The 15052-nt window shown below is 40.7% G+C and overlaps 1 protein-coding gene across 1 annotated transcript; it reads right to left on the bottom strand.

Annotated features, from left to right (window-relative positions):
- Positions 1-9684: 9684 nt before the first annotated feature.
- On the bottom strand, positions 9685-14630 carry IL22 (interleukin 22). Its single transcript, XM_004327488.3, has 5 exons — positions 14445-14630; positions 13462-13527; positions 13207-13350; positions 12217-12282; positions 9685-9792 (listed from the first exon to the last, which is right to left on the bottom strand). Exons 1-5 carry the CDS (start codon positions 14628-14630, stop codon positions 9685-9687), a joined length of 570 nt encoding a protein of 189 aa, XP_004327536.1.
- Between the last annotated feature and the right edge of the window lie 422 nt (positions 14631-15052).

Below are 15052 nucleotides of genomic sequence, written 5' to 3'. Positions count from 1 at the left end.
GGTTTGTGTCTCAGGGGGCTTGGGTCTCACACAAGCTCACAAATTAGTCTTCTGAAATACCTGGGTGTTACCATCTGGCGCTGGGGGATGAGGCATCCAAGGCTTCTGCCAATGCCAAGAACAAGAGCAGTGCTGACAGTGCCAGCCAAATGCCAGCCACTGCCACGGATGCCAGAGCAGCTGCCAGTGATCACGTCAAGACTCCCTGTGAGGAATTTGAACTATTTCATGTCGCTGCCAAATTGATCAGCACTTCCCTCCAGACCTGAAGAGGATCCTGGCACCTTATGACTTCTGTCCATTGGCATTCGGAACTTTTAAATCTCTTTATTTCAGACTCCTTGTCCTAGGACGGAAGCATTTGGGAATCCAATTTTAAAGGTATTCTTCCATTTATGGCTCGATTTCTAGAAGACTGGTCAAAAATAAGTACGATACCAAATTTTTCTCAAATCATTACACTGAGACTCATTTGGAAGAAGAGAGGAAAGAATCCTAAAGCTCAGCTTATCCCAGAAAGAATTCTCATCCCATCAACCCTGAAGCTTAGCTTTGGTACCTTTAAGCATTTGGAGCCCATACCCAAAAGTATTAACTCCGCTTTATCCACGAGTGAATGTGCAATTTACATTTGTGCTCACAATCACCACCAGTCTTTTTTAATTGATGGATAGTTGCTGTGCAATATTATATAAATTACAGATGTACAATCTAGTGATTCATGATTTTTAAAGGTTATACTCCATTTATAGTTATTATAAAATATTCACTGTTTCCCATGTTGTACAATATATCCTTGTAGCTTATCTTATACCTAACAGTCTGCACCTCTTACTCCCTTACACCTACATTGCCCCTCCCCTCTTCCCCCTCTCCACGGGTTACCACTTGTTTGTCCTCTATAACTTAATCATCACCAGTCTTGACCTCATCCTGCAGGAACTTGGCAAATAACTGGTGAGTGACCTGTAGAATAGTCCCAGGGTTCCTGATTTTATGGAGAAGGAAACACTTTAGACAGCTGACCACCGGCTTTCGCCTTTTATGGAAAGACCTATACATGCTTCCGTGCTGGTGTCATTTGTCCATTATTCTAGACAGAACTAGTCCAACTTTTATCTCTATCTCTCCTCTCTCTTCGCTGTACCACTGTACAAATCTTGACGACATCCAGCTTTCCCCCCTCATGTGTGCTTCAAGATTCATGCTCATCTTCCACTCACAGACTTCTCTATCAGGGCTAAACTCCACTAGCAGATAAGACTCCCCAGACTCAGTCGGCTTCCCCTTTACCTCCCTGACTTACAGGAAAACTGGAGGATGCCCTTCCTAACAAGCTCAACATAGAACTAAAAGCAGTTCATCTACAGCAATAGAGGCGACATGTATTTCTCCCACAGCAGCATTACTCCTTCCTTTTAGCAAACTGCTAATGAGGCAGATGGATTCTTTACAATAGCTTACCTTTTTCCTTTCAGAATCACATGCTGAATCAACATAACAAGTCTATAGGGGACTTCTGGGAAGATGGCGGAAGAGTAAGACGCAGAGATCACCTTTCTCCCCACAGATACACCAGAAATACATCTACACGTGGAACAACTCCTACAGATCACCTACTGAACGCTGGCAGAAGACCTCAGACCTCCCAAAACGCAAGAAACCCCCCACGTAACTGGGTAGGGCAAAAGAAAAAAGAATAAACAGAGATGGAAGGATAAGGACGGGTCCTGCACCAGCGGGAGGGAGCTGTGAAGGAGGAAAAGTGTCCACACACTAGGAAGCCCCTTCGCGGGCGGAGACTGCAGGTGGCGAAGGGGGAAAGCTTCGGAGCCGAGGAGGAGAGCACAGCAAGAGGGGTGCAGAGGGCAAAGCGGAGAGATTCCAGCACAGAGGATCAGGGCCGACCGGCACTCACCAGCTGAGACGCTTGTCTGCTCACCCGCCGGGGCGGGCGGGGCTGGGAGCTGAGGCTTGGGCTTCAGTCGGAGCGCCGGGAGAGGCCTGGGGTTGGCGGCGTGAACACAGCCTGCAGGGCGTTAGTGCGCCACAGCTAGCCGGGAAGGAGTCCGGGGAAAAGTCTGGATCTGCCGAAGAGGCAAGAGACTTTTTCTTCCCTCTTTATTTCCTGGTGCGCGAGGAGAGGGGATTAAGAACGCTGCTTGAAGGACCTCCAGAGACGGGCGCGAGCCGCGGCTAAAAGTGCGGACCCCAGAGACAGACATGAGACGCTAAGTCCGCTGCTACAGCCACCAAGAAGCCTGTGTGTGAGCACAGGTCACTATCCACACCCCGCTCCGGGGAGCCTGTGCAGCCCGCCACTGCCAGGGTCCCGGGATCCAGGGACAACTCCCCCGGAAGAACTCACGGCGCGCCTCAGGCTGGTGCAACGTCACGCCGGCCTCTGACGCCGCAGGCCCGCCCCTCACTCCGTGCCCCTCCCTCCCCCCCGGCCTGAGTGAGCCAGAGCCTCCGAATCAGCGGCTCCTTTAACCTTGTCCTGTCTGAGCAAAGAAGAGACGCCCTCCAGCGACCTACACGCAGAGGCGGGTCCAAATCCAAAGCTGAGCCCCTGGGAGCTGTGAGAACAAAGAAGAGAAAGGGAAATCTCTCCCAGCAGCCTCAGAAGCAGCGGATTAAAGCTCCACAATCAACTTGATGTACTCTGCATCTGTGGAATACATGAATAGACAACGAACCATCCCAAATTAAGGAGTTGGTCTTTGAGAGCAAGATTTATTATTCTTTCCCCTTTTCCTTTTTTTGTGTGTATGTGTATGCTTCTGTGTGAGATTTTGTCTGTATAGCTTTGCTTCCACCATTTCTCCGAGGGTTCAATCCGTCCTGTTTTTTTTCTTAATAATTACTTTTTATTTTAATAACCTTATTTTATTTTACGTTACCTTCGTTCTTTCTTTCCAACCTTCCCTCCTTTAGACAACGAATCATCCCAAATTGAGGAGGTGGACTTTGCTTCCACCATTTGTTCCGGGTTCTATCCCTCCGTTTTTTTTGTTTTTTTTTTCCTCTTAATAATTATTTTTTTATTTTAATAACTTCATTATATTTTATCTTACTTTATTTTATTTTACTTTGTCTTCTTTCTTTTTTTCCTTCCTTCCCTGCTTCCTTCCTTGCTCCCTCCCTCCCTCCTTTCTTTCTTTCTTTCTACTTCTACTAATTCTTTCTTTCTACTCTTTCTCCCTTTTCTTCTGAGCCGTGTGGATGAAAGGCTCTTGGTGCTGCAGCCAGGAGTTAGTGCTGTGCCTCTGAGGTGGGAGAGCCAACTTCAGGACACTGGTCCACAGGAGGCCTCCCAGCTGCACATAATATCAAATGGCGAAAATCTCCCAGAGATCTCCATCTCAACGCCAGCACCCAGCTTCACTCAACGACCAGCAAGCTACAGTGCTGGACATCCTATGCCAAACAACTAGCAAGACAGGAACACAACCCCACCCATTAGCAGAGAGGCTGCCCAAAATCATAATAAGTCTACAGACACCCCAGAACACACCACCAGACGTGGACCTGCCCACCAGAAAGACAAGATCCAGCCTCATCCACCAGAACACAGGCACTAGTACCCTCCACCAGGAAGCCTACACAACCCACTGAACCAACCTTAGCCACTGGGGACAGACACCAAAAACAACAGGAACTACGAACATTCAGCCTGCAAAAAGGAGACCCCAAACACAGTAAGATAAGCAAAATGAAAGGACAGAAAAACACACAGCAGATGAAGGAGCAAGATAAAAACCCACCAGACCTAACAAATGAAGAGGAAATAGGCAGTCTACCGGAAAAAGAATTCAGAATAATGATAGTAAAGATGATCCAAAATCTTGGAAATAGAATAGACAAAATGCAAGAAACATTTAACAAGGACCTAGAAGAACTAAAGATGAAACAAACAATGATGAACAACACAATAAATGAAATGAAAAATACTCTAGATGGGATCAATAGCAGAATAACTGAGACAGAAGAATGGATAAGTGACCTGGAAGATAAAATAGTGGAAATAACTACTGCAGAATAGAATAAAGAAAAAAGAATGAAAAGAACTGAGGACAGTCTCAGAGACCTCTGGGACAACATTAAATGCACCAACATTCGAATTATAGGGGTTCCAGAAGAAGAAGAGAAAAAGAAAGGGACGGAGAAAATATTTGAAGAGATTATAGTTGAAAACTTCCCTAATATGGGAAAGGAAATAGTTAATCAAGTCCAGGAAGCACAGAGAGTCCATACAAGATAAATCCAAGAAGAAATACGCCAAGACACATAATAATCAAACTGTCAAAAGTTAAATACAAAGAAAACATATTAAAAGCAGCAAGGGAAAAACAACAAATAACACACAAGGGAATCCCCATAAGGTTAACAGCTGATCTTTCAGCAGAAACTCTGCAAGCCAGAACGGAGTGGCAGGACATATTGAAAGTGATGAAGGAGAAAAACCTGCAACCAAGATTACTCTGCCCAGCAAGGATCTCATTCGGATTTGATGGAGAAATTAAAACCTTTGCAGACAAGCAAAAGCTGAGAGAGTTCAGCACCACCAAACTAGCTCTACAACAACTGCTAAAGGAACTTCTCTAGGCAAGAAACAAAAAAGAAGGAAAAGACCTACAATAACGAACCCAAAACAATTAAGAAAATGGGAATAGGAACATACATATCGATAATTACCTTAAATGTAAATGGACTAAATGCTCCCACCAAAAGACACAGATTGGCTGAATGGATACAAAAACAAGACCCATATATTTGCTGTCTACAAGAGACCCACTTCAGACCTAGAGACACATACAGACTGAAAGTAAGGGGATGGAAAAAGGTATTTCATGCAAATGGAAACCAAAAGAAAGCTGGAGTAGCAATTCTCGTATCAGACAAAATAGACTTTAAAATAAAGACTTTTAGAAGAGACAAAGAAGGACACTACATAATGATCAAGCGATTGATCCAAGAAGAAGATATAACAATTGTAAATATTTATGCACCCAACATAGGAGCACCTCAATACATAAGGCAAATACTAACAGCCATAAAAGGGGAAATCGACAGTAACACATTCATAGCAGGGGACTTTAACACCCCACTTTCACCAATGGACAGATCATCCAAAATGAAAATAAATAAGGAAACACAAGCATTAAATGATACATTAAACAAGATGGACTTAATTGATATTTATAGGACATTCCATCCAAAAACAACAGAATATACATTTTTCTCAAGTGCTCATGGAACATTCTCCAGGATAGATCATATCTTGGGTCACAAATCAAGCCTTGGTAAATTTAAGAAAATTGAAATTGTATCAAGTATCTTTTCCGACCACAACGCTATGAGACTAGATATCAATTACAGGAAAAGATCTGTAAAAAATACAAACACATGGAGGCTAAACAATACACTACTTAATAACGAAGTGATCACTGAAGAAATCAAGGAGGAAATCAAAAAATACCTAGAAACAAATGACAATGGAGACACGACGACTCCAAATCTATGGGATACAGCAAAAGCAGTTCTAAGAGGGAAGTTTATAGCAATACAATCCTACCTTAAGAAACAGGAAACATCTCGAATAAACAACCTAACCTTGCACCTAAAGCAATTAGAGAAAGAAGAACAAAAAAACCCCAAAGTTAGCAGAAGGAAAGAAATCATAAAAATCAGATCAGAAATAAATGAAAAAGAAATGAAAGAAACGATAGCAAAGATCAATAAAACTAAAAGCTGGTCTTTGAAAGGATAAACAAAATTGATAAACCATTAGCCAGACTCATCAAGAAAAAAAGGGAGAAGACTCAAATCAATAGAATTAGAAATGAAAAAGGAGAAGTAACAACTGACACTGCAGAAATAAAAAAGATCATGAGAGATTACTACAAGCAACTCTATGCCAATAAAATGGACAACCTGGAAGAAATGGACAAATTCTTAGAAAGGCACAACCTGCCAAGACTGAATCAGGAAGAAATAGAAAATATGAACAGACCAATCAAAAGCACTGAAATTGAAACTGTGATTAAAAAATCTTCCAACAAACAAAAGGCCAGGACCAGATGGCTTCACAGGCGAATTCTATCAAACATTTAGAGAAGAGCTATCACCTATCCTTCTCAAACTCTTCCAAAATATAGCAGAGGGAGGAACACTCCCCAACTCATTCTACGAGGCCACATCACCCTGATACCAAAACCAAACAAGGATGTCACAAAGAAAGAAAACTACAGGCCAATATCACTGATGAACATAGATGCAAAAATCCTCAACAAAATACTAGCAAACAGAATCCAACAGCACATTAAACGGATCATACACCATGATCAAGTGGGGTTTATTCCAGGAATGCAAGGTTCTTCAATATATGCAAATCAATCAACGTGATACACCATATTAACAAATTGAAGGAGAAAAACTATATGATCATCTCAGTAGATGCAGAGAAAGCTTTTGACAAAATTCAACACCCATTTATGATAAAAACCCTGCAGAAAGTAGGCATAGAGGGAACTTTCCTCAACATAATAAAGGCCATATATGACAAGCCCACAGCCAACATCGTCCTCAATGGTGAAAAACTGAAAGCATTTCCACTTAGATCAGGAGCAAGACAAAGTTGCCCACTCTCACCACTCTTATTCAACATAGTTTTGGAAGTTTTAGCCACAGCAATCAGAGAAGAAAAGGAAATAAAAGGAATCCAAATCGGAAAAGAAGAAGTAAAGCTGTCACTATTTGCAGATGACATGATACTATACGTAGAGAATCCTAAAGATGCTACCAGAAAACTACTAGAGCTAATCAATGAATTTGGTAAAGTAGCAGGATACAAAATTAATGCACAGAAATCTCTGGCATTCCTATACACTAATGATGAAAAATCTGAAAGTGAAATCAAGAAAACAGTCCCATTTACCACTGCAACAAAAAGAATAAAATATCTAGGAATAAACTTACCTAAAGAGACAAAAGACCTGTATGCAGAAAATTATAAGACACTGATGAAAGAAATTAAAGATGATACAAATAGATGGAGAGATATACCATGTTCTTGGATTGGAAGAATCAACATTGTGAAAATGACTCTACTACCCAAAGCAATCTACAGATTCAATGCAATCCCTATCAAACTACCACTGGCATTTTTCACAGAACTAGAACAAAAAATTTCACAATTTGTATGGAAACACAAAAGACCTGAATAGCCAAAGCAATCTTGAGAACGAAAAACGGAGCTGGAGGAATCAGGCTTCCTGACTTCAGACTATGCTACAAAGCTACAGTAATCAAGACAGTATGGTACTGGAACAAAAACAGAAATATAGATCAATGGAACAGGATAGAAAGCCCAGAGATAAACCCACGCACATATGGTCACCTTATCTTTGATGAAGGAGGCAGGAATGTACAGTGGAGAAAGGACAGCCTCTTCAATAAGTGGTGCTGGGAAAACTGGACAGCTACATGTAAAAGTATGAGATTGGATCACTACCTAACACCATGCACAAAGATAAGCTCAAGGTGGATTAAAGACCTAAATGTAAGGCCAGACACTATCAAACTCTTAGAGGAAAACATAGTCAGGACACTCTATGACATAAATCACAGCAAGGTCCTTTTTGACCCACCTCCTAGAGAAATGGAAATAAAAACAAAAATAAACAAATGGGACCTAATGAAACTTCAGAGCTTTTGCACAGGAAAGGAAACCATAAACAAGACCAAAAGACAACCCTCAGAATGGGAGAAAATATTTGCAAATGAAGCAACTGACAAAGGATTAATCTCCAAAATTTATAAGCAGCTCATGCAGCTTAATGACAAAGAAACAAACAACCCAATCCAAAAATGGGCAGAAGACCTAAATAGACATTTCTCCAAAGAAGATATACAGACTGCCAACAAACACATGAAAGAATGCTCAACATCACTAATCATTAGAGAAATGCAAATCAAAACTACAATGAGATATCATCTCACACCAGTCAGAATGGCCATCATCAAAAAATCTAGAAACAATAAATGCTGGAGAGGGTGTGGAGAAAAGGGAACCCTCTTACACTGTTGGTGGGAATGTAAATTGATACAGCCACTGTGGAGAACAGTATGGAGGTTCCTTTAAAAACTACAAACAGAACTACCATATGACCCAGTAATCCCACTACTGGGCATATACCCTGAGAAAACCATAATTCAAAAAGAGTCATGTACCAAAATGTTCATTGCAGCTCTATTTACAATAGCCCAGAGATGGAAACAACCTGAGTGTCCATTATTGGATGAATGGATAAAGAAGATGTGGCACATATATACAATGGAATATTACTCAGCCATAAAAAGCAACGAAATTGAGCTATTTGTAATGAGGTAGGTAGACCTAGAGTCTGTCATACAGAGTGAAGTAAGTCAGAAAGAGAGAGACAAATACCGTATGCTAACACATATATATGGAATTTAAGGGAAAAAAATGTCATGAAGAACCTAGGGGTGAAACAGGAATAAAGACACAGACTTACTAGAGAATGGACTTGAGGATATGGGGAGGGGGAAGGGTAAACTGTGACAAAGCGAGAGAGAGGTATGGACATATATACACTACCAAACGTAAGGTAGATAGCTAGTGGGAAGCAGCCGCATAGCACAGGGAGATCAGCTCGGTGCTTTGTGACTGCCTGGAGGGGTGAGATAGGGAGGGTGGGAGGGAGGGAGACGCAAGCGGGAAGAGATATGGGAACATATGTATATATATAACTGATTCATTTTGTTGTGAAGCTGAAACTAACATACCATTGTAAAGCAGTTATACTCCAATAAAGATGTTAAAATGAAAAAAAAAAACAAACAAGTCTATATAGGTAGTATAACAGATTCCCCCAGAAATCAGTTAGACCTAGCTTTAATAAGGGTCCACTGCTTATAGTGACACAATGTTTTTTAACATGTTTCTGATTCAGTTTTCTCATCCGTAAAATGTGGATAATACTAATAGGCACCTCATTTACTTAGAGTCAGGAATAAAATCATTTATACAGGTTCTGGGCCCATTTAGCAAATAGAAATGATTACACGATGATGATGATGATGGTGGTGGTGGTGGTAATATTAAAGGGGGGAAAATCACAAAGCCACAAGATTTAGGATACAGAAGTGTTTATTGAGATAAAATAAACATATCATACATAGCTCCATAATTATTATCATAAATATTAATATTAGCCTTATGATTAAGTAGAAATATCTTAGAATGCTTCTATAAATAAACCCATATTAGTAAAATGACATAAATAAGACAGGTACTTATAACAATAAATTAATTCATAAATATAAATTATTGATTATGGAAATGAAATTATTTAGGGGCTTTTTCCCTAAAGAGATGGGAAAGTAATCTTTTTTGTGGGGAAATAGACAACTGCTTAAAAATTAAATTTCTGTGTATAAAACACCAACTACGATAAAATGTTATCTATTAATAGATCTCGTTATGCTTGGAAGGTCTACCTTCTGGTCGTATGGATACAAGTGACATTGTTCCCTTTTTTAAGCTAAGCAGGGGTTTGTTTAGAATCCACACAGGACTGTGGGGTTTGGTGTCCCCTTTTTCTTTTGTTAAAAGAAAACCTCAGGGGATCTTATTGTTATTCCTAACAGGCAAGAAGGTTAGTTATCCATTTCCGAGCTTTGCCCTGGACGAGTGCATTCATTTTTCAGGGCCATAAACAGCAAATTCAGTTCTCCAATTACTTTGATCTCTCCACTCTCTCCAAGCTGTGAAAATAAGAACACACAAGTATTTCAGCATTTATACCATGTTTTCTAAAGAGAAACGAATTAGAGGGAGATGAGATGGTTAGGTTGCTGGGACAGAAACCAAGGTTTAGCCTTTTGTAAACGATCAGTAATAATACCCTTTTAGCAAGTGTATGTGATTTGCCAAAGACTTTAAAAGTATGGCTATCTGAACTGAGAGGGCACCTGTGGGCATCAATCTAAGCTGATGATGTTTCAAACCACTTCCTAACCAGAGCAAGCAGATAGAGGCTGTGCTGGGATCTGGGGGACCCAGAGTGCCACTCATCCTCCTTGCCCTACCTCCCAGGCCCACTACTGTCTATGACCAATCAGTTACATATAACCACTTAGTTCAAACAGCCTTGAATCCAAACTGCACATTACCAATACACATGGGCTTTTTCTGTTTCCACTTTCTTGACCGAGGGGTAGAAAAAACAGGTTTTCACATTTATGGGAAAAATACCAAATGCATCCTATCCAGTTGCTTTAAGAGTAGAGGGCCAGATACGACTTCTAACACCCCTTCTTTCCTCCTCCTTCCAAGCAGAGGCAAATGAGGCTTTCAAACTCCATGGGTGAGGGAACCCAGGTTCAAGTCCAAATCATCCTCCTCTGAAATTCATCTAATCTATTAAATGTGCTCAAGATTACCTCAAAGAAAACAACAACCCTAAGTGATCACTGTCATCTAGATTGCGGTCTCCTTTCTCTTCCTGCTTTCTTCCACCATTCCATCTTTCCATACTTCCTTTGACATAATGCCAAGAGATCATTTTTATATCTCAAAGACTCCCAAGATTATAAAGAATTTTAAAGCTTCTCTTGCCCTACTGTGTGTCATCCGTTCTTCTATAGCCTGCTCTCTGCTTTTACCTCCAGTGACGGAATTACTACCCCCCAAGACAACCCTCCCGTTTCAGACAGCGTTGACCAGTTTTTCCTCATGCTGCGATTTGTCTGAATAACATTCCTCTCACTATGCTTTCTGGAGCTAAAGGGAAAAACAAAAGCATAACCACTCTTCCACGTGGCAACCTGTTGCAAACGTGAAAGTCAATTCTCTCAAAATGGATTAAAAGATTTAAAATCTGTTTTCCCACACAGATCACCAGCAGATTTTTCTCTCCCACTTCACTTTTCTAAAGACAACAAAGTAAGCCGACATGAGGGATTTTTCAGACCAGAAGCGCAAAGTACTTCTTAGCGGCTATGGCATGCTAATATTCAGCCCTCCACATCTAGCTAATGATTCTATACAAAGAGAGTTGATCTTCACAATGAAAAACAACAGATCCTTCAGTTATCAAAGGAAGAGCCAGACACGTTCATTAAAGCATGTTCAGGAAGAAAGACTTTTTATAAAAAACATCAAGAGGGAAAAAAGGGGGAATTGAGGTTACGCTTGTTCCTGAAAATTCCATCAACTAGAGCCTTCGTGTTTCTGAGGTTTCATTGTACTTGCTTGCCAAATCATCACTTTTGCTGCTACTAATCATACCTCTGGTTTTTGGATGAGTCACAGTTGCTGGCCTGAGCCTTCCACCATTGTTCTTTTCCTCAAATAGGCCACTTGACAGTATCTTTCACTGTCGAAATATACACTAACCTATACCAGATAGATGCTCACTAGGGCATTGTTGAAGGAGGGAGGAGACTAGAAAGGAAGGAAAATGAGAGAGGAAGAAAAGAGCGTTTCCAGCTCAGAGTATCATTTCCCTATAATGAATCCGTTACTAGTATTTTCATTCTATTTGAAACGGTGTAAAAGAAACTGGGGGTTGTTCACTTTTGCTTTTAAGTTAAAATCAATAGATATTGGGTATTATATTATAACAGTTAAATGTAGGTATCAATCATTCCAGAAATTCATCCTATATGCACGTCCAGCTCTTTTGTTATGGTTGTTCTGGGTATATTTCTCCAAGTTTTAAATCTTCAAATGAATGACTTCAAAAATTATTTCAAATAAATTTACCCCCAGACACTTTTCTGGTTTTGAACAAATGCTTCTTCAGATTAAATGAATCAGTAGGACTCTTAAATTTCCCTTAGAATTAATGAGACTAAGCATAATATCCATTGCTTCTGGCCTGGATGGGATTCAGAAGACCTGCATTCTATTCTGGCTCTGCCAGTGAGTGGCATATGGGGTGATGAGATTAGATGATTTAAGTTCCTAGCCAGTTCTAGAATTCTATGATTTGCAAAATTTGGAAATTGACTTATAAACATATAGACACATCTAAACACATATGCACCTAAATAGTCAACCCAATGGCAGGAGAATCAAGTAAAAAGTCATGACATGGGGGGAAAAAAAGGAAAGAAAAGAAAGGAAAGGAAAACAACATTGTCTCTTCTAGCAAATGATTTAGTATTAACAGTTATCAGTAGTACCTTTTTCACTGTGTCCTTCAGATTCTGTACATTTCTCTGGATATTCTGGTTGTCACACTCCATATGCTACAAAATGAAAACCAGAGTAACAATTTTAACACAGCTGTACTGAAGCTTTTTGAACCTCAGCGCCCCTAAATGAGGTAAGTTACATTCACCTGGAATTAATGTGCTTAGCAATTTTGCCCACAATGACCTAGATTTCACCAGTGGCCTAGATTTTCTGAGCTCTTGAATTTCCTTGGACACCAAAGTCCAGTCATTTCTATTACATGGGACCTCACTTCACTTTTGGGAAACCCTACTGAGGTTGAAGTTTGTGGAAAGAGTGGAGTGGTTTATGCAAATCCTGTCAAGAATAAAACCATAACTGCACCTCATCAAAAATGCGTGCTCAGAACAAGAAACATACATAAAGCATCTTATGTGAACAGGGCCCTCCGCAATAAATACTAGGCCCCCTTTGCTCTGCTCACTCCACTCAAATCTTTTTTCATAGTTTTAAATGTTCAGAGGCATTGAGTTCACACACCTCTGATTTTGTCACTTCCCATATCAAAAGCGCAGCAGTCTTCACCCACCCACCACCAAATATTAAATCTTGTTTCCCTCTTTCTCTCTTTCCAGTTCCCTCCCTCCATCAACTTATACTCAATGGATTCATTTGCACCAACTGGTATTTTTCCTTACAGCTCCCAACTCCCTTCTCATCTCACATAACCCGAATTGGTTTTTTCCAGGGACAAATAAGCTCCATGTGGTCTTTCAGACCCTGTCCATCACCATCAACTCAAAGTGTGACTCAATTAAAGCAAAAATAAACATTCTGTGATTCCCAATGATTCCTGTAATGGTGTTACTGAGGCACTTCTAACTGCCAGCATGGGAGGGGCAACAAACGAGGGTGGGAAAGAAAAGGACTCCATGCAGAAGAAAGAGAGAGGGTGGGCACCTGGGAGCGGGTGGACTTAGGTTGGGAAAGGAACTTACGCATTGGCCTAGCTTTTTGTTGAGCCTGGCCAGGAAGGGCACCACCTCCTGCATGTAGGGCTTGAATCTATTGGATTGGGGGAGCAGCACCTCTTCAAGGGCAAAGTTCAGCACCTGCTTCAGCATACAGCAGCGCTCCATCATCTGTTGGTGAAAGTGAAACAGCAGGGCTCATATTAGGCGACATTCAGAAGACCCAACCCATCCTCACCACCGCTCCAAATAACCACGAGTGGCATCATGCCTATGGCTTACCTTGACTCCCTGGAACAGTTTGGTCCCAATGAGACGAACATCTGTGTTGTTATCTACCAAACTAGCCTGGAAGAGAAGAAAAGACTAAGTGCCTGGATGTCAAGGAGCTAGAAGAAATGTCTGTAAGTAGAGCTGTACTCTATCCCCTCTCCCCAGAGCAGCCACATAATGACTAAAGAAAGGATTCAGATATGTGCATGAGTTTAAAATAATGCTCAGGTGTTGGGAGGAAGGATAAATGAGGAGTTTGGGATTAACATACACACACTACTATATATAAAGCAGATAACCAACAAGGACCTACTGTATAGCACAGGAAACTATATTTTGTAATAACCTACAAGAGAGAAGAATCTGAAAAAGAATACATATATATATACATATATATATCTGAATCACTGTGCTGTACACCTGAAACTAACACGACATTGTAAATCAACTAGACTTCAATAAATAAATAAGATATGCGGGTATAATGTACAGCATAGGTAATATACCTAATATTTTATAATAACTATAAATCCTTAAAAATTGTGGATCACTGTGCTGTACACCTGAAACTTAAATAATATCGTAAATCAACTGTACCTCAGTTTAAAAAAAAAATGGATTTAAAGCTCCTAGCATAGAGTTCATAATATAGTAAGTGCTCAATAAATGTCATTTTCTTTCTCTTCAAAATATAAAATAAAATAAAGTAAAATAAAATAATGCTTAGAGGAATAAAGGGAAAAATAAATAGTAAGATGAGCTACTAAATGGCTCCTTTCAGGGTAAAACTCAATGTATGCATCCTAAAGGCGTACATTGGAAGATCTCCACAAAGTCTCAGAAGAGACAGAGAATATGACGGCTGGTCTACCAGTAGAGATAAATGTTGGTTTCTTAAAGATCTTAGATGTGCTCTGAAGAAACTTTAAGAACTATTCAGGTTCCAGGTAGATAAGGATGCAAAAGAAAGAGAGAAAGAGTGAGATGAGTACCTCATTAGCCAACGCGAAGGTGCGGTTGGTGATGTAAGGCTGCTGGAAGTTGGCCCTGTCGAGCCTGCACGGTGACACAATGGGCACAGCCGCTCCTCCCTGCACCCACAGGGCCATGAGGAGGAGGCAGCTGGCCGCCAGAGTCCCCATAAGGGAAGCGCTCATAGATTTCTGCCGGGCAGCCATTGTAGACAACACAAACTCGAGCAACTGGTGACTAGGGAAGGAGAACCTGGTATCAAGAGAACAAGAAGCAAAAACAACATAAAGGAAAAAAGTAAGTCTCAAGAAGTGTCACACCCAACAAACAAGCATGCATACCAAGTTTGTTGGAGGACTTACCTGTTGCTTTCAATGATTCTGCTTGTGATGGGAAGGTAGAAGATGCTGCTTTTATAGCGCCCAGGACACCAAATTGTGTGTGTGAAAAATATGACATCAGCAATTATCTAATTTCCAGTGCTGTCTTCTGAGAACTACCTAACCACCATAGGAACCCGCAAAGCACCACTTCCTAGCTTTCCCAACTTGATACGCCAGCATTTCCATAAAACGTCACTTTTAGGGCCCAGAGGATGCTTGTACAGACAAATCCCAGAAATTTTCCA

This window comes from Tursiops truncatus, chromosome 11, assembly GCF_011762595.2.
Source record: "Tursiops truncatus isolate mTurTru1 chromosome 11, mTurTru1.mat.Y, whole genome shotgun sequence".
Classification (NCBI taxonomy): Eukaryota; Metazoa; Chordata; class Mammalia; order Artiodactyla; family Delphinidae; genus Tursiops; species Tursiops truncatus.
Note: the sequence above shows the minus strand (reverse complement) of the source record. Positions and strands in the feature narration are given on the sequence as shown.